Source organism: Oryctolagus cuniculus, chromosome 17 (assembly GCF_964237555.1).
Source record: "Oryctolagus cuniculus chromosome 17, mOryCun1.1, whole genome shotgun sequence".
Taxonomy (NCBI): domain Eukaryota; kingdom Metazoa; phylum Chordata; class Mammalia; order Lagomorpha; family Leporidae; genus Oryctolagus; species Oryctolagus cuniculus.
In genome coordinates this window covers 49,291,310-49,311,145 of record NC_091448.1, presented here as the reverse complement: position 1 = coordinate 49,311,145, position 19,836 = coordinate 49,291,310, and the positions used below count along the sequence as shown (strand labels likewise).

At 45.7% G+C, this 19,836-nt stretch overlaps 1 protein-coding gene across 6 annotated transcripts in view; it reads left to right on the top strand.

Moving 5' to 3' along the window:
* The window catches only part of ZZEF1 (zinc finger ZZ-type and EF-hand domain containing 1), a 130,189-nt gene that overhangs the window by 44,664 nt on the left and 65,689 nt on the right, over nucleotides 1-19,836 (top strand). For 4 of the 6 annotated variants that reach the window (XM_070061244.1, XM_070061241.1, XM_070061243.1 and 1 more), the window contains exons 12-25: nucleotides 923-1,034; nucleotides 2,025-2,237; nucleotides 3,185-3,285; nucleotides 3,750-3,919; nucleotides 4,815-4,948; nucleotides 8,088-8,158; nucleotides 9,626-9,740; nucleotides 12,718-12,877; nucleotides 14,768-14,889; nucleotides 14,982-15,104; nucleotides 16,299-16,465; nucleotides 16,545-16,626; nucleotides 17,385-17,586; nucleotides 18,859-19,007. In XM_070061244.1, coding sequence (XP_069917345.1) covers nucleotides 923-1,034; nucleotides 2,025-2,237; nucleotides 3,185-3,285; nucleotides 3,750-3,919; nucleotides 4,815-4,948; nucleotides 8,088-8,158; nucleotides 9,626-9,740; nucleotides 12,718-12,877; nucleotides 14,768-14,889; nucleotides 14,982-15,104; nucleotides 16,299-16,465; nucleotides 16,545-16,626; nucleotides 17,385-17,586; nucleotides 18,859-19,007 — 1,921 coding nt within the window. The remainder of the gene's footprint in view (nucleotides 1-922; nucleotides 1,035-2,024; nucleotides 2,238-3,184; nucleotides 3,286-3,749; nucleotides 3,920-4,814; nucleotides 4,949-8,087; nucleotides 8,159-9,625; nucleotides 9,741-12,717; nucleotides 12,878-14,767; nucleotides 14,890-14,981; nucleotides 15,105-16,298; nucleotides 16,466-16,544; nucleotides 16,627-17,384; nucleotides 17,587-18,858; nucleotides 19,008-19,836) is intronic. The other 2 variants (XM_070061242.1, XM_070061240.1) reach the window with 1 other exon arrangement.

Sequence of the window (19,836 nt, the reverse complement as noted above, 5' to 3'; positions counted from 1 at the left end):
GCACTCCCTGGCCACAGCAGAGAGCTGGCCTGGAAGAGGGGCAACCGGTACAGAATCCGGTGCCTTGACTGGGACTAGAACCCGGTGTGCAAGGCGGAGGATTAGCCTAGTGAGCTGCAGCGCCGGCCCAGGGATGATTTTTTTTTAACCTATATATAGGCTAATACATGCTTTCTGTAGTGACTTTAGCTCCTGGTTCCATCTGAACTAATTTTTTTTTCTTTTTTAAAGATTTATTTATTTATTTGAAAAGTAGAGTTACAGTGAGGCAGAGGCAGAGAGAGAGAGAGAGAGAGAGAAAGTCTTCCCTCCACTGGTTCACTCCCCAGATGGCTGCAATGGCCGGAGCTATGCAGATCCGAAGCCAGGAGCCAGGAGCTTCTTCTGGGTCTCCCACATGAGTGCAGGGGCCCAAGGACTTGGGCCATTTTCTGCTGCCCTCCCAGGTCATAGCAGAGAGCTGGATCGGAAGTAGAGCAGCCGGGACACAAGTGCCCATATGGGATGCTGGTACTATAGGCGGCAGCTTTACCCACTATGCCATAGGGCCAGCCCCCTCCTTTGGTTCTTTCCAGAAACACCAAGCTATTGCATTTTACTTTAATCCTGAGTATCTCATCTAAAGTGCATGGCTTCATCTCCCATTCTTCAGATAAACCAATTACCTAGAGAAGGAAAACTTCTCCATAGTTGCCTAGTTGTTTGGGGGGCTGATATAGTTCCCAGTAAATAAGATGAGGCTGAGAAATGTCCAGCAACTACCAAGTATTTTCAAAGAAGTACCAGGTCCACACCCAGACCTTGATTGTTAATTGACAGGCTATATGAGCATATGCACATGAAATGCCACTTGACTTATTTGTTAGACTCCTGAGAAGTATGGAAATAAGAAAATGTTTTATGATTGCCATTGTGTTTACAGGATTGGTTGCTCATCTGCTGACCTTGGAGAGGATGATCCTGTTGGCTGGTTTGAGCTGGAAGAAGAGTGGGATGAAGCTGATGTGAAGTTACAACAGTGCAGAGTTGCCAAAGTAAGCATTAGGGATCCTGCCCTTCACGTTGGCCTACTCTCCGCCTTTTATTTTGTAAGCATTTATTACATGCTGATTGTGTACCAGCCCTGTGCCAACACTAGGGCCCCAGAGATGAATCATTCCTCCAGGAGTCCTGGCTAGTGGGACAGACAGACCTTTGGGCCAGTGTGATACGGGCTGTGATAAAGGGAGATATGGGGAAGCAAGTGGAGTCCCCGGGAAGAATATCTAACAGCCTGGAACTCCAGATGAGGCTTCCCAGGAAAGGCAGTGCAGTGCCAGTGTCGGAGGTTGTCTGAGCCATCACCTTTAGTCAGGCTGCAGTGTGTGGAGATGAGCACCTAGGGCCAAAAGAACAGCAGTTGCACAGGCATTAATGCGAGAGAGGTGTGTTTCCATAGCTATGAAAGAAGGGGTGAGTATCTGGCCACTTAACTTTTTTTGTACTTCAGGGGTAAATCACAGGCTTAAATGAGGGCTTACCTAGTAGGTGCCCAGTAAATGTGTGTGCAGTTGAGTAGTGGATTGTTGAGGCCTGTAACAAAGACGTCTTCATGTAAAGTGCAGATGGTATGCACAGAAATTTGAAAATGGCCTCAACTTTGAGCAGACTTAGAGCCCTTCCTGGGCTCCCAGCACGTGAGTTGCATATATTAGCCAGCAGCTCTGAGATGATTCTGTAGGACACCTGTTTTCATTTTACCCTGTGACTGCCTTGGAGAAGAGGCATGATCCTGTTAGCCTGTTGTAATCTTTGTGCCACAGTGTCGGCCCCTACCTATTATAATCTTTATCATAACCTGACACTCAGCATTTGTATTGTCTTTTTTTTCTGCTTGGAGAAGATACAAACACTGTCTGCCTTTGACTGGACAGAGTGATATTGATAAATTATGGAAATTATAGGGGAACTCTCCAGAAAAACCTTTCATCCTTTTATCATATCTATGGGTTCTGATTCCTTTTGAAATCTCTTTTATCCTCTAGTACTTGATGGTGAAGTTCCTCTGTACCCGTCAAGAGTCCGCAGAGCGTTTGGGAGTGCAAGGCTTGAGCATCAGTGGGTACCTCCGGCCTGCAAGAGCAGAAGCAGAGCAGAGCATCCTCTGTGCCCACTGCAGGAAAGACACAGACGGTGTCTCTGGGGCCACCCTGCTCCTCAGGACCCTCCAGTTCATCCAGCAGCTTGCACATGACCTGGTAGGGCGTCCTCACTTATTAGACTACATTCCTTTAGGAAACATGAGTGACAGTGCTAAGGAAAATTAACACCATCCAATGAAACCCAGCCCTGCTGAAGCCATGCAGTGTGAATGACTGTGACAGACATGCTGCTTGATGGCATTGAAAGACCCAGGAAAGAGACGTGGGGCATTTCTGTCACAGTCAGTACACACTGAGTGGCCTCTGTTGATGTCTCCTTGAATAGACCTATCAATGTGTCTTACAGATCCCAGCCATGGTTGCCCCAGGGAGACAAAGCAAGTTCATGGATGGTTCATCTTCCTAGGAGAATTAGTAAAGTCTGGGTGAATTCACTATAAGTCCTAAATAATGTCAGAATTTGAGATGACTTGGATAACTGATACCAACTTTCACAGTCACTAATGACAGCTCACTCATAGGAAGGTTCTTACAGCCAGCGCTATAAAGTATGTGGCCTACTGCTCCAGGGCGACTTCAGAGGCTGGTGACTCCATTGATGTGTGGTCTGTTTGCTCTTTGTTATTCAAATGTCCTGTCACAGCAGACAGGAGGATTAGAGAGGGAGGCCTAGGAGTAGCTAGCCTGTTTACAACAGAATTGACACCCTCTGATCACGTGCAGATCTGAACAGCAGTCATTGTCAAACAGATGGACAATACCTTCTGGGTGTGGCACTGTCAGGAAGCCTGTGTGTGTGAGGACATGCAGGTTATGTGTGTAAATAAATTTAAGTACATATGTACGTATATACCACACACACATATTTTAGAAAGTTTTACCCCAGAAATAGTTGATTACAAGTGTTTTAGTGGTGAAGAGTAAGCATCAGTTGTATGGGAATGTCACCTATGTGGAGCCACTTCATCCCTTAACAATGAAAAGTAAAAGGGGAATCACAATATTTCTCTAAATTTTATTTTTTCTGGTCTCTAATCTTTTAGGTGCAGCAAAAGGAAAGTGGCTTAAAATATAAATCTTTTCTGGACTTCGCGGGTCTTGATTTGCAGATCTTCTGGAATTTTTACAGTAAATTAAAGAAAAAGTAGGTCAGAATTTATTATAAAGTGATAATCATAAACAAAACTACTAAAAACACTGAGTTTTTAAAACATTGTTTGAAATTATCTTCAGGCCATGTGTATAAGGTGTATATGAAACATAAATTGATTTTGTGTTTAGGCTTGGGTCCCATCCCCAAGATATCTTTTTGTATGTGCCCAAATATTCTAAAATCTGAAAAAATTCAAAATCCAAAGTGCTCTGGCCCCAAGCCCTCAGCCTTCATCCTCCTTTTGCAGAAGCAGCATCAGAGGTGAATTTCCTTCCCCTCAGAGGGCAGAGTGCAATGGGGTCTGTGTTCACAGCCCCCAGGACAGTGTCCTTTCTGTCCCACCCTGCTTTCTTTGGCTTGGCTTGTTTTTACTGAGCCGAGGGCCTACAGGAGAGTGTGGTTCTGGAGTGTAAAAGCACTTGCCTTTTCCCTTAGACATTCTTGTCTTTCTGCAGCCCGAGGGAAGAATGCATCTGTGCCCAGACCCTGCTTCTGCAGCTGCTGCAGAGCTGCTTCCCCGTGCTGCAGAGAGATGTGCTAGCTGCCGCAGAGGAGGGGAAGCCTCCCGCCCAGAGCCCTGCGGGCGCAGCTGCTGCCAAGGCACTCTACACACACCTGTGCAATGGTAGGGTTTGGAGCTTTCCTTGAATGCGGCCCTGTGGGGGTTCCTGCGGTCATGCGAGCCATAAGGGGATTGCTGCTCTGGGAGAGGAGTGCTTTCTCTGATGTTCTTTTGTATTATTTGTAGTTCAAGATTTATTCCTTCATCAACTGACCTTTGCCTCTTGGTTTCAGATTATGGCTGTGTTATACTGAAAATACTTAGCTTCATCTGAGTAGAATAAGGCTGATAGATTTAGGGAGGAGCTTATAATGATAAATTGAGAATGAAACACATATGCCTATTTGAAGTTATTTTTAAGGCCTTGCTAAGTTGTATTTCAAAAGGATGGGGAAACAATGAAATAAAACCTGGTACATACAGTGCATGGTTTTTTTGCTTTTGGTGTTTTTTAAAAAATATTTATTTATTTATTTGAAAGGCACAGTCATAGGGAGAGAGGAAGAGATCTTCCATCCGCTGGTTCGCTCCCCAAATGGCCACAATGGCTGGGCCTGAGCTGATCCAAAGCCAGGAGCCAGGAGCTTCCTCTGGATCTCCCATGGGAGTGCAGGGACCCAACTACTTTGCCTATCTTCTACAGCCTTCCCAGGCACACCAGAAGGAAGTTGGACAGGAAGTGGAGTCCACAGGACTTGAACCAGTGGCCATATGGATGCCAGTGCCACAGGTGGCAGCTTCACCCACTATGTCACAGCATTGGCTCCGCAGTGCATATTTTAGTTAAATGTAAACAAACAAATGATCTCCACTGCCTAACTTATAGCAAAGTATTTCTTTGCTATTGTCTTAACTACAGAATAGAGTATAGTGGGTTTATAGACTAGTCCTAGCTGACATATATTGTGAGTGAGTACATGGACTATATTATATTGACTCTACTATTCAATTCTGTCAGTGGTAGATAGGGCAGCTGGAGACTCTGTGCCCATGGAGATATTGAAACAGGAAGTGAGAAACACTCTACTCAATGGGGCTGCTGTCTTCTTTCCTGATCGACAGACTCGGCGGAACCATCTCTTCGCCATGATGGTAATGATTCACTGAAGGTGTTATTTCCATTCCTGACATCTGTGACGTCTGTTGGGATGCAGTTTATAGTCTTTGTTTTCTCTGAGTATGTTTCAGTTTCCCATTAATACTGTATGCAAAGTTTTTGTGGGACACACTATTGAAGGCTGTGGCAGTGTGCTCAACGTGGGAATGACAGATAATCTGTTTTACAACCTGACGCCTCACAAAGTGACACTACAGTCTATCATTGCAATTTGCTTCTTACTACATTTTCTCTTTTGTATTGTTGCAAAATTTAAAATGCATACAAAAGTAGATTTAATTAAACCAAATTGTAAACTTCCCATCTTCCTACTTCCCCTTCCTTCTTTGTGTCTTTCAGACATGTAGTAAAAGGGGTGAGAAATTCTCCCAGTATATAAAAGCATCATGTTACCAAATGTAATGTCATGTACATAAGATCCATTTTTTTTAAAGGTTATTTGTATGAAAGGTGGAGTTACAAGAGAGAGGGAGAGACAGAGAGAGATATCTTCCATCTGCTGGTTCACTCCCCAAATGACTGCAAAAGCCAGAGCTGGGCCAGGCTAAGGCTTCATCTGGATCTCCCACGTGGGTGGCAGGGACTCAAGCACTTGGGCTATCTTCCGCTGCCTTTCCAAATGCATTAGCAGAGAGCTGCATCAGAAGTGGAGCAGCTGGGACAGAAACCAGTGCCCATATGGGATACTGGCATTGCAGGTGGCGTCTTCACCTACTGTACCACAACACTGGCTCCCAGGTTTTAAATTATGAAGGAAGCATTTCTATATGAAAATGAGTATGACACATTACAAATATGTTAATGTAGAACAACAAAAATTTATCTTTCGGAGGCTGGCGCTGTGGAGCAACCGGTAAAGCCAGTGCAGTGCCTGCAGTGCTGGCATCCCATATGGGTTCCAGTTCTGGTTCCGGCTGCTCCACTTCCAATCCAGCTTTCTGCTGTGGCCTGGGAAAGCAGTGGAAGATGGCCCAAGTGCTTGGGCCCCTGCACCCATGTGGGAGACCTAAAAGAACCTCCTGGCTCCTGGCTTTGAATCAGCTCAGCTCTAGCCATTGTGGCCTTTGGAGAGTATTCCAGTGGATGGAAGACTTCTCTCTCTCTGCCTCTACCTTTCTGTAACTCTGTCTTTCAAATAAATAAATAAATCTTTTAAAAAAATTATCTTTCTAGATCATAACATACTATCTAGATTAGGGAACTTTGGAGATTCCTGTCTTACAACGATGATAAATTGCAGGAAAACATAAGCCATCTAAGGAGATAAAGTAGATAAGAGTGTACAAGAAAGCAGACTGGAAAATAGAAAGGAACAGTCTTAACTGTCAAAGCCTTAATAAACACACTTGATTATGGATCGCTAGGTGTGTCCCTTTCAACGTGGGGAGCAAATCAAGGGTATTTACTGTCACTTCCTCTGTTTGATGAATTGGAGGGCCTCACCAGGGTGGGAGGACAAGGAAAAGCTGTAATTGACAATTGGAAAGAATAAGACAAATAATTATATGCAGAAGATCTGATTGCAAATTGCTTTCTATTGTCTGTGGAGACAACTAACAGAATTAGTAAAAAATAATTTGAGAAAACTGGAAACATTTTTCTATATACATAAACAACCAATTAGAAAACATGAAAAAGCTCTGTATGCAAAAAGGCCTAAAGGAACAAAAGAAGCGTAGAATTGTCTCCTATGCCAAAGGGCCACACTCTAGTTGGAGTACCTGCCGCTGAGGAATGTTGACCCCTGCGCACTAGGCTTATAGAGGAGAATCATCCTGAGGCTAAGTAGTTGATGAAGATTTCAGAGAGGAGCAGTGTCTTTGTATTTCAGCTGTATGTAAAGCTTGTGTATCAACTTGGGCATCCCTTTTCACATCTTTTAGTTGCAACCTTTGACAGCACTAGCCAGCCTGAGCCACTGGACTATAGTGGCCTAGGCTATGTTCCACTGCTTTACTAGGAGCATTTTTTTCTCAAAGACTTATTTTTATTTATTTGAAAGGCAGTTACAGAGAGAGAGAGAGAGAAAAGATGGAGAAAGAGAGGTCTTCCATCTGCTGATTGACTCCCCAGATGGCCACAATGGCTGACTGGGCCAGTCTGAAACCAGGAGCTTCTTCTGGGTCTTCATGGGCACAAGGGTCCAAGGACTTGGGACAGGTTCTGCTGCTTTCTCAGGCACATTAGCAGGGAGCTGGATCAGAAGTGAAGTAGCCAGGACTCAAACCTGCTCCCATATGGGATGCTATCACTGCAGGCAGTGACTTAACCCACTGTGCCACAGTGCCAGCCCAGGTAGAAAATAGACCTTTTGTGCCGCATGTGCCCCACACAGAGAAGTAGAGAGAGGACGTCTGACCTCCTGCATGAATGACACTAGTGTCTGTTAGCAGAGCCATTGATCTTTCCCTTTGCCCGGCCCTTCTGACAGTAGTGGGGAAGGTTCTTTTTTCCCTTCTCATGCTGAAGAGTTGACGGCGCTGCTGAACTCATCTTCAGTCTCAGTGCTTCTCCAGGTAATGATGAGTACTGTGACTGTGACCACATCTGATCTCCCCCACTGTCCCGTGCCAGGCAGAGTCTTGGGTCTTCAATCCCCTGGAAACTCTCCTTGGTATCTTGCGTGGCAATATGTTCTAATACACTTAGTGAATTTAGAAACCAATATAACCCCCAAAGTCACTCAGTAGTCCTGTCAGATGTAATACTCGGTCACATGAACTGTAAAACTACAGAATAGAGAAAGAGCTTCAATCCTATTTAAAAATAGCTCACAAGGGATGGACACTGTTCCTGCCTTTTGCTTGCAAGTTGGTATGCCCAGGGATGAAAACTACACATCTTTTGGAGGTCCTCTTCGTAAACGTTTGCGTCAGGATTTCCTGAAGGAAAGCTTGCAGATGTTAACTTTGACAGTGGACCAAAGTCAAGCTGCCACCATCTGTGTGGGTGGTCAGTTTTGTTCTTTCTTGGCTTTGTTATTTGGATGTTGTGAGGTTGCCTTCTGCCCTGGCTTTCCTCATATTTGGGAACCATGGGTGGTGTGTTTCCTGGTGCTCTGGGTCTTTAGAATGCCATAAAATAGATTTCTGAATGTAGTTTCTGGTTTTCTAGAAGAATGTCACCGAGCAGGAGCACAAGCAGTCCCTGCAGCTCACTTTCCGTTCACTGTGCACGTATTTTAGGTAAGTCTGTAATTCCCTGCAATTGGTCTTCTTTAGCTCTGCCTTCCCTCTCGTGCTTTTAGAGTAGCCCGTCCCCTGACTCAGCTAGCAAGCCGGGTTTCTGGAGTTGATACTAGGCATTCACAAGAGTGAATGGTGGTAGAATAATACTCTTGCCAAGAGCTTAATCCAAGTCCCAGTGATTGTAAGACAAGTTAGTTGAACCCATTGAGAATCTCTTTGAACGTGTCAGTTTCTAAGTGATTTCCTGTACTCAAGTCTGCAAACCCAACTACATTTAAAACAATTGCAGAAGACTTAATGGTAATCTCCAGAAGGAAATGAGCCAGGAGGGGAAGACTTAGAGATACTTACCAAAGAAGCTAATGGGCCTGCAGGCTGTGTTACTGGAAGAATAGACTTTTTTTTTTTTTTTTTAAGAGATTTATTCATTTGAAAGAGTTACAGGCCAGTGCTGTGTCTCACTAGGCTAATCCTCCACCTGCGGCACCAGTACTCTGGTTCTAGTCCCGTTTGGGGTGCCGGTTCTGTCCCGGTTGCTCTTCTTCCAGTCCAGCTCTCTGCTATGGTCTGGGGAAGGCAGTGGAAGATGGCTGAAGTCCTTGGGCCCTGCACCCGCTTGGGAGACCAGGAGGAAGCACCTGGCTCCTGGCTTCGGATTGGCTCAGCGTGCCGGCCATAGCGGCCATCTGGGGGGTGAACCAATGGAAGGAAGACCTTTCTCTCTCTCTCTCATTGTCTAACTCTGCCTGTCAAAAGAAAGAAAAAAAAAAAGAGTTACATAGAGAGAGGGAGAGAGACGGGGGAGACACAAAGAGGGAGAGAGAGACCTCTTCCATCCACTGTTTCACTCTCCAAATGGCCGCACGGCTGGGGCTGGGACAGGTTGAAGCCAGGAACCAAGAGCTTCATCTGGGTCTCCCACATGAGTGCCTCTTCCACTGCTTTCCCAGGTGCATTAGCAGGGAGCTGGATTACAAGCAGAGCAACCGGGAATTGAACCAGCGCCCAGTGCTAATCCAAGTGCTGGCTCCAAGAACAGCCTCTTGAAGGAGGGAGGTGGCTAATAGCCTGAGCAGCACTTCACTGATGCGGATGCCAGGCCTGGAGGACTGTCTGTATAAACACGTTCAGAATTGAGCAATGGGATGAGAGGAGAGCCTGGGGCTGCTAGGGGAAGACCGTTTGAAGACACAGGGAATCATTAGCCTGGAGTGTCAAGTTAGCAGTCATGAGATCAGGTGCATTTCATATCAGTGCTTGTGGTGATTGATGAGTCTACCCTTACATGTGGACAGGCAGTGACAGTCCCAGCTGGGACCACAGCCTCTTCCTGACTCCCAAATCCCCCACCTCATAGAATGGACAGTGAAATCTTCCTAGATTCTTTTTTGGCACTTTTAAAGCAGAAAGTGTGAAAATCCCCTTCCTGGAGCCAGATGTCATGACTCATTTGTGTCCTCACAGTGATAAGGATCCAGGTGGCCTCCTGCTGTTACCTGAGAAGAGTGAGCTGGCCGACATGAACATCAGCGAAGTCCTAGCAGTCATGAACACGCTTCTCTCTGTGGCTGCCCGAGAGGTACCGCCTTGCTGCCTCCCTGCTTTCCGCACCCGTGCTTTTAGGAGAACGTGATCTGGCAGGCCCTGCACCTCCCATGCGCCCTTCTTTACATTACGAATGTGCCTGCTGTTGCCCGTCAGCAACAGGCACAGATATCCCTGTCGGCCCCTGCAGACAGGTGGGGGCCCCCTCTCTGTCCCTGGGTGGTCGGCCAGGGACAAAAACATGGATGTACTGAGACTTGCTGTGAAGAAGAGGAAAGAATTTGTGCCAAGTTTCCTTGTAGTGCCAGTCAAAGCCGGCTCATAGTTGTCGATGTACGGTGTGTGTTTTGTGGAGAATCACTTTGACTTTAAAACAAAAATCACATAGCAGATTCACAGACCAGTCAAATCTGAAAATCTACTTCTCCTTTTCCTGTCCTAAAGATAATTTTTTTAACTTTGCCTTTTTTTTTTTTTTTTTTAACATTAAAGTGCAGTGCATGCTCCGCCTGGATCAGAGTTACATGGGGTTTCTGGGCCCCGCCCCAAGCTACTGACTCAGGATCTCGGAGTAGGGGTTGAAGAATCTGTACTTTCACCACATACCACAGGAGACTCTGAAGTGGTAGAAGCTGTGCACTAGGGGCAGGTGCAGTCTCCTCTTTGTATGAAGTGTGGGAACCAGAGAGTGTAAGAAAGCTTTGGGTGAAACATTCCAGACCACACCCTTGAGGTATTTCATGAGGTAGGCTTCAAGATACCTTATCTTGTATCTTGTGGCTGAACTTGGTATCTTTAAATTGCTTACATTTTTGATTGTGCTTTTCTGTTTCCAAGGTGCTGTTAGAGTGGTGATTTCTTTACTCCCAGCTCCCTAGAGGGATAGGCCAGTCAGCACTTACCTCCAGTTCACTTCCATGGGCCCAAGAGAGCTTGTAGTCTGAGTAGGTTGTCATTGGCCAAGGTCACTCTGAGGCTGACCACTATTTAGAACTCCTGCTACTTTGTTTATTTAAGATTTATTTATTTGAAAGGCAGAGTTACAGAGAGAGAGGGAGAGACATAGAGATCTCACCTGGTTTTTATAGGTGTCAGTTTTGTCTCCCATGTGACCTGGTAGGTGCTAGAGCTGGGAGAGAAACCCAGGCCTTGTGGCTGGGTTTTGTCTTCTTTCCACTAGGTCATACTTGCTGTAAGATTTGTATGGGGAAATGAGCTAGCATTTGTTCAAGAGAATTATCATCATCATTTACCATTTGGAGATCGAATGTTTGTCCTTTTTTCCCTTGTGATACAAAGGAATTAATTATGTCATTGAGCCTTCTGGGCCAGGGATTATTGCAGCCTTGAATTATTACCTTGAATTATCTTTCAGTAAGAACATCTGTAGTTATATTAACTAGAGGGGTAGAGTTAGATTAGGGAAAAAATTTAAGCTTAGTCAGAAATGTACCTAGTCTGAAGTTTTTCTCATAAGCCTGTTCATTCCGTAAGTATCCAGTGAGCACCTACTTCGGCCAGACCCTGCTAGCTGTGGGGGATGCAAGAGAGGCTGACTTGCGGTGCAGGCCAGCACTGTTGTTAGATGGCCCTGGCTGTGCGCTGTGGCTTTGGAGCAGCAGGCTCAGTGCGCTGCAGCATGCACGGAATGTGCCTCCCTTGTCAGTGGGATGGGACTAGGGCAGGCCAGAGGCTTTGCGGAGAAGGTGGTGGTTTAAGCAGAGAAGAAAAGATATTCCAGGTGGAGGGAGCGGCTAAAGGGCAGTGACCGGAAAGGGAGGGAGAAAGGTAATGGATAGACTTTGAAGAGCTTGAGTTCACGGGTGTTTGGACTTAGGTGTGGAGACTGTAATCAGTAACAAACAGGTGACAGTTGGAGCCACAGCTGTGGGTGGCATCATATCACCTGTAGGTATCACAAGAGATGTACAGAGAAGAGGCAACCAGGGGAATAGGAAAGAGTGGCCGAAAGAAATTCTGAAGACAGAAGTCGAGGGAGGAGAGAGTTTCTGTGGGTGGTGGTTCACAGAACCCCGGAGGCGAAGTGTAGAGGCTGTGTGCTCCAGTGAACTAACACCTTTGGGGCGTGGTGTCACTAGAGGGGGTGGAATGGGAGGGTGAGGAAAAGCAAAACCAGAGCAGGTGACTTTGATGAGGTACACACCCAAAGGAGTATGGGTGAGTGACTTAAAGAAATAGACTTAGACATTATCAGGGTCCTTAAGGCCCGGTCCTCTAACTTCCTTGCGTTCATCATCTACTGCTTTTTCTTTCTGACCATTCCTCCACAGTAGGTCTGCTTGCGCTGGTTTTGACCTTCAGTGGAATCATATGGTGGACAGCCTTTTGTGACTTGTTTTTTTCACTCCACAGTGTTTTTGTGAGCCATCCATGTTGGTGTGTGTGCTGTAGTTTATCTTGGGTACACAATTCATGAACATGCCACCATATATTTCTCCATTGCATTTTGGAGGGATGGTTAGGTTGGTTCAGTTTGGTATGGTTAATCTCCCAATTGGGCTTATGGGAAAATATACTATCTAGTTCTTGAGTATATCTTGAGTTTATCACTAGAGGTCAGGTGATATGCATATCAAAGAAATCCTGAGGAAAAAAAAAGCTAACATTGGAGAGCTAGAGAGGGATGAAGGATTGTCCTTCAAAGTGGAGAGAGATTTGATTGGAGGGTTGGGAAGGAGCCAGAAAGAGAAGAGATTTGAAGATGTGAGCAAAGAAAGAGGCAAGCAGTGGGGCAGGGCTCCTGAGGTGGCATACGGAGATGTCCTGTGGAGCAGTGACCGTTCGTGAAGGTCTGGGAGGCTGCAGGCTGGGAGAGGAGTTTCCCAGCACCGTCCTTATGGGTCACGTGTAGGTTGAAAGCTTTCCCTTGACCAGTCCCCTGTCTTTAGTAATTTGTTTTGCCGGTGACAGCTGCTCCCAGTGAGAGGGCCCTGGCTGTGCCCTGTGGATGACCTTGCCATGAACACTTTGTGTTTGTCTCTCTCTTGCAGTGTGAGCTGGTGATGCTTCATGGGGCCCAAGGGGAGGCTGGCTCGGTGCTCTTCTCCCTGTTCTGGTCTGTCCAAGGCAGCCTGCTCTCCTGGTGCTACCTGCAGCTGAAGAGCACCGATTCTGCAGCCAAAGATCTTGCCGCAGACCTCATTGAAAAATGTGAGTGTCACTTCAAACTCCACGAAGACAGATAGGTGCTTGGGGTTCAACTCTGTGTATACTGTCTTGATTGTTAACTGAAGCACCAAGTGTGCATATGATTTTCTTTATTATAATGCAGATGATTGCTTATTTTTATGTTAACATAGAATTTTATATCTTTTGGGGCTGGCGCTATGGAGTAGCAGGTAAAGCTGCCGCCTGCAGTGCTGGCATCTCATATGGGTGCTGGTTCAAGTTCCAACTGCTCCACTTCTGATCCAGCTCTCTGCTATGGCCTGCGAAAGCAGTAGAGGATGGCCTAAGTCCTTGGGTCCCTGCACCTGCATGGGAGACCCAAAGGAAGCTCCTGGCTCTTGACTTTGGATCGGCGCAGCTCTGGCCGTTGCAGCCATCCGTGGATTAACCAGCGGATGGAAGACCTCTATCTGCCTCTGCTTCTCTAACTCTGCCTTCAAATAGATAAATAAATCTTTTTTTTAAAAAAAGAATTTTATATCTTTTAACAAATTATTTAAGTGGCAGAATAGCAGAGAAAAAGAGACAGTTACAGAGAAGAGTAAAAGGAGAGAGAGAGTACTCCCATCTGCTGATGCCCACAATGGATGGGACTGGGCCCGACCAAAGCTAAGAGCCATGAACTCAAGCCAGGCCTCCCACAAAGGTGGCAGGAACCCACTTGAGCCGTCTCAGCAGCATCCCAGCATCTATATTAGCCAGAAGCTGGAGTCAGGATCCAGAACAGGGTATCAGACCCAGGCACTCTGATATAGGACATGGACATCTCAATCACTGCATGGAATGTCTGCCCTCATCGCATGTCTTTTTCCTGAAGTTTCATGTCTGAATCTGATAGTGTACCTAAGTATTTTTTCTTGTAGAGTCAGATCATTTTATAGCTTAGGCCTCACCTCTATGATCATACAGCAGCCTTGGATGGTATCTCACTCTTCAGGAAAGTCTGTTTATATCATTCCTGTTTTGCTCAAATTGTACAAAAAAAGTCCTGAATTTTTAAATAAGGTTTGTGAGCACTGCTGTGACCTTTGCTAATTATGGAGAATACTGAGATTTATGACTTGTACACCCAAAGTAAATTGTAGAAACCTAGTAGGTTCTGTAAAATTGTATATGGAAAATTCATTTCTGAAACACTTGGTCCCAGCAGCTATGAAAAATATACTTCTGGGCCGGCGCTGCGGCTCACTAGGCTAATCCTCCGCCTTTCGGCGCCGGCACACCGGGTTCTAGTCCCGGTCAGGGCACCGGATTCTGTCCCGGTTGCCCCTCTTCAAGGACAGCTCTCTGCTGTGGCCAGGGAGTGCAGTGGAGGATGGCCCAAGTGCTTAGGCCCTGCACCCCATGGGAGACGAGGAGAAGCACCTGGCTCCTGCCTTCGGATCAGCGTGGTGCGCCGACCACGGCGGCCATTGGAGGGTGAACCAACAGCAAAGGAAGACTTTTCTCTCTGTATCTCTCTCTCACTGTCCACTCTGCCTGTCCAAAAAAAAAGAAAAGAAAAGAAAAATATACTTCTGTTATAGGTCCTGCCACCTAGAGCTTGGCCCATTGCATTTGTGCCCCTAATGCTTGGGCCCATTGTGAAACTAAAAAAAATGGAGAGGTTGATGGCTTCACTCATCAAAGTAGTATCTCCACTTCATTGAAAAGTAGCAAAGACAGCAGATCACTCACTTTGTAAGCAAACTCCTGAGAGCAGTGCTGCTTTTCTCTACCAGAGGAGAACACTGTGTGATGCCTGACTGTCCCCTGGTGTTTCTGCTATGGAGTCCTTACCCCTCTGGCCCTGCCCAGCTTTGCCCTTGGTGGTAACTGATAAGTAATGTTCTACCCTATATGAGATGCATTGTTTTCTTTATGTCTTGGTAGATGTGGGTCAGTTTCTGGCAAGCATGAGAGCAATTTTGGAATCCCTCTTGTCGCAGTATAGTGGAAAAACCATAGTCGAAAAATTATGTAATTCGGTGTTTTCCATGGCAGCTCGTCAACTGGTAAGAAAAGGAGTGGCTATTTGTAATGAGTGGGGCCAGGGGCGGGAGTGCACCCCAGCCAGATGCCAAGGGCTTTGTTCATCTTCCTGTAGGTCATCTTCCTGCTGGACTTGTGCCCATTAGACATTTCACACTGCACACTCTTGAGAGAGTTCAGCACCCTGACGGAGCTGCTGAAGAAGCTCTGCAGTGACTCTGGAGGAGGACTGAATAAGGTAACTCGGGGCGGCCGGGGGTGGCTGTGTGTCCTCCCTCAGGCTGCCGCTGGAAGAGCCTCTTTCTTTCATCAGTGGTTTCCCAACAAGGAAAAGGCCAGTCCAACTTGATTTGGTCTGCTTGTCATTAGAAAGGAGACACAGAGGGCTCATTGAATTTTTCCTTGTACTTTGAAATATTTTAAAATTAAAAGACAAAAATAACTAGTTTAAAAAGCAGAGACACAGAGAAGAAGCTATATGTAGATAATCTCATCATTTGATAGCATATGAAGGTACTTAAAAAGCATGTAAGTGAATAACCAGATTGAAGTCCAGAAAAAAAAAATGTATGTTGAAACCAAGTTAGAAGGTTGGTATTTAAAGGAATTTTCCCCCTTACTGAATTTTACAGTACACAGAAGTTTTTTCTCTATCTTGTTTGAGTTTCAAAACAGCCCTATAGCAATGGAAAGAGCATATATATTTAATAGGTAAACAAAAAACAAAAGACTAGGGGCCAGTATTGTGGTGCAGTGGGTTAGGCTGCCACCTGTAGTACTGATATCCCATGTGGGTACCAGTTGGAGTCCTCGCTGCTCTGCTTCCAATCCAGATCCCTGCTAATGTGCCTGGGAAAGCAGTAGGAGATGGCCAAGTGCTTGGCTTCCTGACCCAAGTGGAAGACCCAAAAGAAGCTCCTGGCTCTTGGCTTCAGCCTGGCCCTGCCCTAACCGTTGCAGCCATTTGGGGAGTGAGCCAACGGATGGAGGCCTTCTCTCTGTCTCTTCCTCTCTCTCTGTAACTTTGGCTTTTAAGTAAATAAAAAAATAAAATCTTAAAAAAAAAAAAAAAGAAAAGTGGCCTTATATTTGCCAAGGTCCCAGGTAGGAATATGAAGTCTTTAAACTCCTAATTCAGCACTTTTTCCACTAGAGATTCATGTTAGGAATGACTTATAAAACAAAAGTCTGTCATAGATGTCAAAAGATAGTAGCTGGCCCTAGAGTCCCTACAGTGTAATAAAAGTGCACGTGAGCACAGGAGAATGAGAGAGGTATGTTGATCTGTCTGTGTCGAAGGGGCAGCATGTATGCCTTTTAGCCTGTAGGGCTGTGCAAGCCCATTGCTTGGAGCACTGAGAGAGGAGCTGTCTGCCAGAAGTAGCTGGGTGTGAGTGATGTGAGCCGCTTCCTGACTCATTTGTTTGCCCAGCTGGATGTGGAGACCTGGCAGCAGGAGCAGCCCGTGGTGCTGCATACCTGGACTAAGGAATCTGCCCACAACTATGAAAACAACTGCCATGAAGTATCTGTCTTTGTGAGCCCAGGAGCGACCTATTTTGAGGTGGAATTTGATGAGAGATGTGAAACTGAAAAAAGGTAAGACACATTCTTTTTCCCCAAGCAATGGTGGATCCTAAATGAGAGAAGGAAAGTAATAGAGATTGTGCCTTCACAGGTATGATTATTTGGAGTTTACTGATGCTAGAGGTGGGAAAACACGCTATGACACCAAAGTTGGCACTGAGAAGTGGCCCAAGGTGAGTAGTATTCCCAGATAGGGGTGGAATGCCGACATTTGCACCAGTTCCTCTCGCTCTGTCAGTTTGCAGGGGCAGGAGAAGTATGATCTTCGAAGGGTGAAGGGAAAGAGGCATTTTCACTAGACTTTCTGTAAAAAGTGGGTTTATGTCAGAGTCTGCCCTGTCTTGTAAATCAAAGGTTTTGGCACCTAGCCATTCCCATTTGCTTATGCATTTCTTAATAGCTGCTGCACTCCTGCAATGGCAGAGTTGGATAGTTGCAGCAGAGACCTTATGGCCCACAAAATCCAAGACATTGACTCCTTATAGGAAAAGTTTGCCACCCACAGGTCTGTATCAGTGCCGTCCAGAGTATACTAGGAGCTGTCATCCTTAGCAAGAAAGGCCCGGTGGGCACACCAGAGGCCCAGACCACGGCAGGGAAAGCCAGGAGTCCACCTCACGGTTAGGTCTGCTTGAGCTCCTGGAGTGCAGGGCTGGTGCTGCCGCAGACTGTTGACTTGCTCTCTGCTGTCACTGGCTGAGTAGGTCGTGGCTGATCATCCAGGATTTAGAAAACTGAGCAGTAACTTTCTAACCACTGCTGCCGCACAAGGTGCTGTTGGGAATTTTCTGTTTGTCACCCTTTTCTGCTGCCCCTGGTAGTTTTGGCCCAATTTTAAATCTGAGATGTTTTGAGTCACAACAAGGGTGCTTCTTATGGAAATGCTGCTTCCTGAAATCTGTCTGATCACACGACTTGTGTTTGTCTCTAGAAAGTGACTTTTAAGGCTGGTCCTCGGCTGCAGTTCCTCTTTCACTCTGACAGCAGTAACAACGAGTGGGGCTACAAATTCACTGTCACTGCTTACGGCCTGCCTGATGTTGCTGTGTCCTGGGGGCTGGACTTACAGCTCCTTGTCTCCCGACTGATGGGACGCCTGGCTTCCCAGTGCATGGCACTCAGATCTGTGCATCGTAAGTCCATGCCCCTGTTCCTTCCCTTCTCGTGCAGACATCTCCACATGATGGCAGAGCAAGGAATTGATAATATCTCCTTTTGGTTTCCTTGAAACCGAGCCTGACACCATTGGCATGAAGCTTCTTGACTCGGACTTGAGAACACCTCACAAAGGGTTTGCTGAGTTCCCCTGCTCTGTGGAGGACCCACCAGGGGTGGGGGCTGGTCTTTAGCAGCATGGTCATTATTATTATATTTTAAGGTTCAGTTTTTTTAAAAATTTATTTTATTTGAGAGGCAGAGTTACAGAGAGAGAGGTCTTCCATCTGCTTGTTTGCTCTCCAGATGGCCCCAACGGCCAGAGCTGGGCTGATCCAAAGCCAGGAGCCAGTAGCTTCTTCTGAGCCTTGCATGTGGGTGCAAGGGCCCAAGCATGTGGGCCATCTTCCCCTGCTTTCCCAGGCACATTAGCAGGGAGCTGGATTGGAAGTGGAGCAGCTGGAACTTGAACCAGCGCCCATACGAGATGCTGGTGCTGCAGGCAGCAGCTTTATCCACTACACCACAGCACAGACCCCATGATCGTTATTTTTATGAGTAGATTTACATAGAGTCAACAAGAAGCAAAAATATAAAATGAATTATATATCTTTTAAATATGTGAATAGTTATATAAATGTGTAGATATGTGAATATGAATTTTGTCTGAAAGTGACTTGTTCACTTTAACAATTAAGTTCTTCCAAGTAATAAGAATTCGAGAATAAAGCTTTCTAGTATATTTTATTTCTGTATCTTTGAGTACTTCCTATTGTAAAAGAAAAATTACTATTGGTTAATACCAAAGAAAAGTAGTATCATTCTTAACCCCAGCACTCAGAGATAACTATTACTAACATTGTTGATTATTTCCCCCTAGTCTTTTGTCTCTGTTTATTTATGGACACATCTGTGGTGGTTATCGATTCTGTTTTGCCAAATAAGTTGACAAATTGTGAGTGCAGGTGACCTCAGTGTCCTCCTCTTGCATCCTAGCCGTGGTTCACATTCTGTTTTTAGCTTACTCAACAGGTTAGTTGTTTCACAAGCACCTTGTAGCTGAAATTCCACACAGCAGCAGCATCTCAGGACTTACCAGGGTACTCTGAAGTGTCACAGTTACATTCTGGTAGATGTAGGTGAATTTCCTCTAAATTTTAATGACCAACTTTTTTTTTTTTTAACCTTTTCTTTGTTGGTTCCTCAGTGTACTAAGGGAAATAGATGTCTCATAAGCCTTCTCTTTCCAGAGCTAGGACATAACATGGCAGTAACCCAGGCAAAAATGGCCTTAGTTCTAAACTCATCCTTGTGGAAACCTGTCTTCCGGCATCAGATTTGTCCAGAGTTGGAATTAGAAGCGAACTGGCCCACTCACCCACACCACGATCGTAAGGAGGTACTTGCTCTTCCATTATTTTTTTATTTGGAGTAGTAACTGTTCAAATTGTAAACATTTGTGTTTATTTCTTATCACCCCTGTTAAGTTGTTGGGTCCTTGAGGGCAGAAGCTATCCCTGGTTCATTTGTTGTGAAAGATTGTCAACATCCCTTGCTGGAGTCAGGACACAAATAAGTCTCTTCTAATACCTGTGGGCTCTAGAGTACATGATCTGTGCTGTGCCTTTTGTTTTCCCTAGATTTAGCACATTATTTCTGTGTATAAGACCAAACAAGTTTGCACGCTCTGAATTTCTGTCTCTCCTCTATTTCTGTCCTACTGTTTCTCCATTCATCTCTCTCCTCCCCATGATCTCCCCTTCTCCCACAACCCTAGTGGTTCAGTAGTTAGTTGCCAGATCCAGTGGCTTTTCCTCGACTTGTGTTCTCCTATACCTTGCTGTTAAGTATGGCTCCTTTGGGCCCTCTCTCCTCTGATTCTGTGACAGCCTACTGTCTTTTCTTGTATCCAGCTGCCCCTGCTGCTGTGTTTATTACCGTTTTTTATTCTTCTTTCTCTAAAGGGTAGGTTCATTCAGGCTTGCCTCCCCTTTCCCACAACCCCCGGGACTCCAGCCTCTCTACTTTCTTTACTTGCACATCTGTGGGAATAGTGCCTAAGTATTAGTTTCCAGCCCCAGTTCTTTGCCAAGGCTCCGATTCTCTATCTTCATCTTCCAACGGGGTATTTCCCTGTCAGCGGCCTGGTCAGTTAACTCCTAAGTGTGAAACCAGACCACTTGCTTCTGTTACTGTCTCGTTATTCCCGCAGGCCTCAAGCCCCTGTT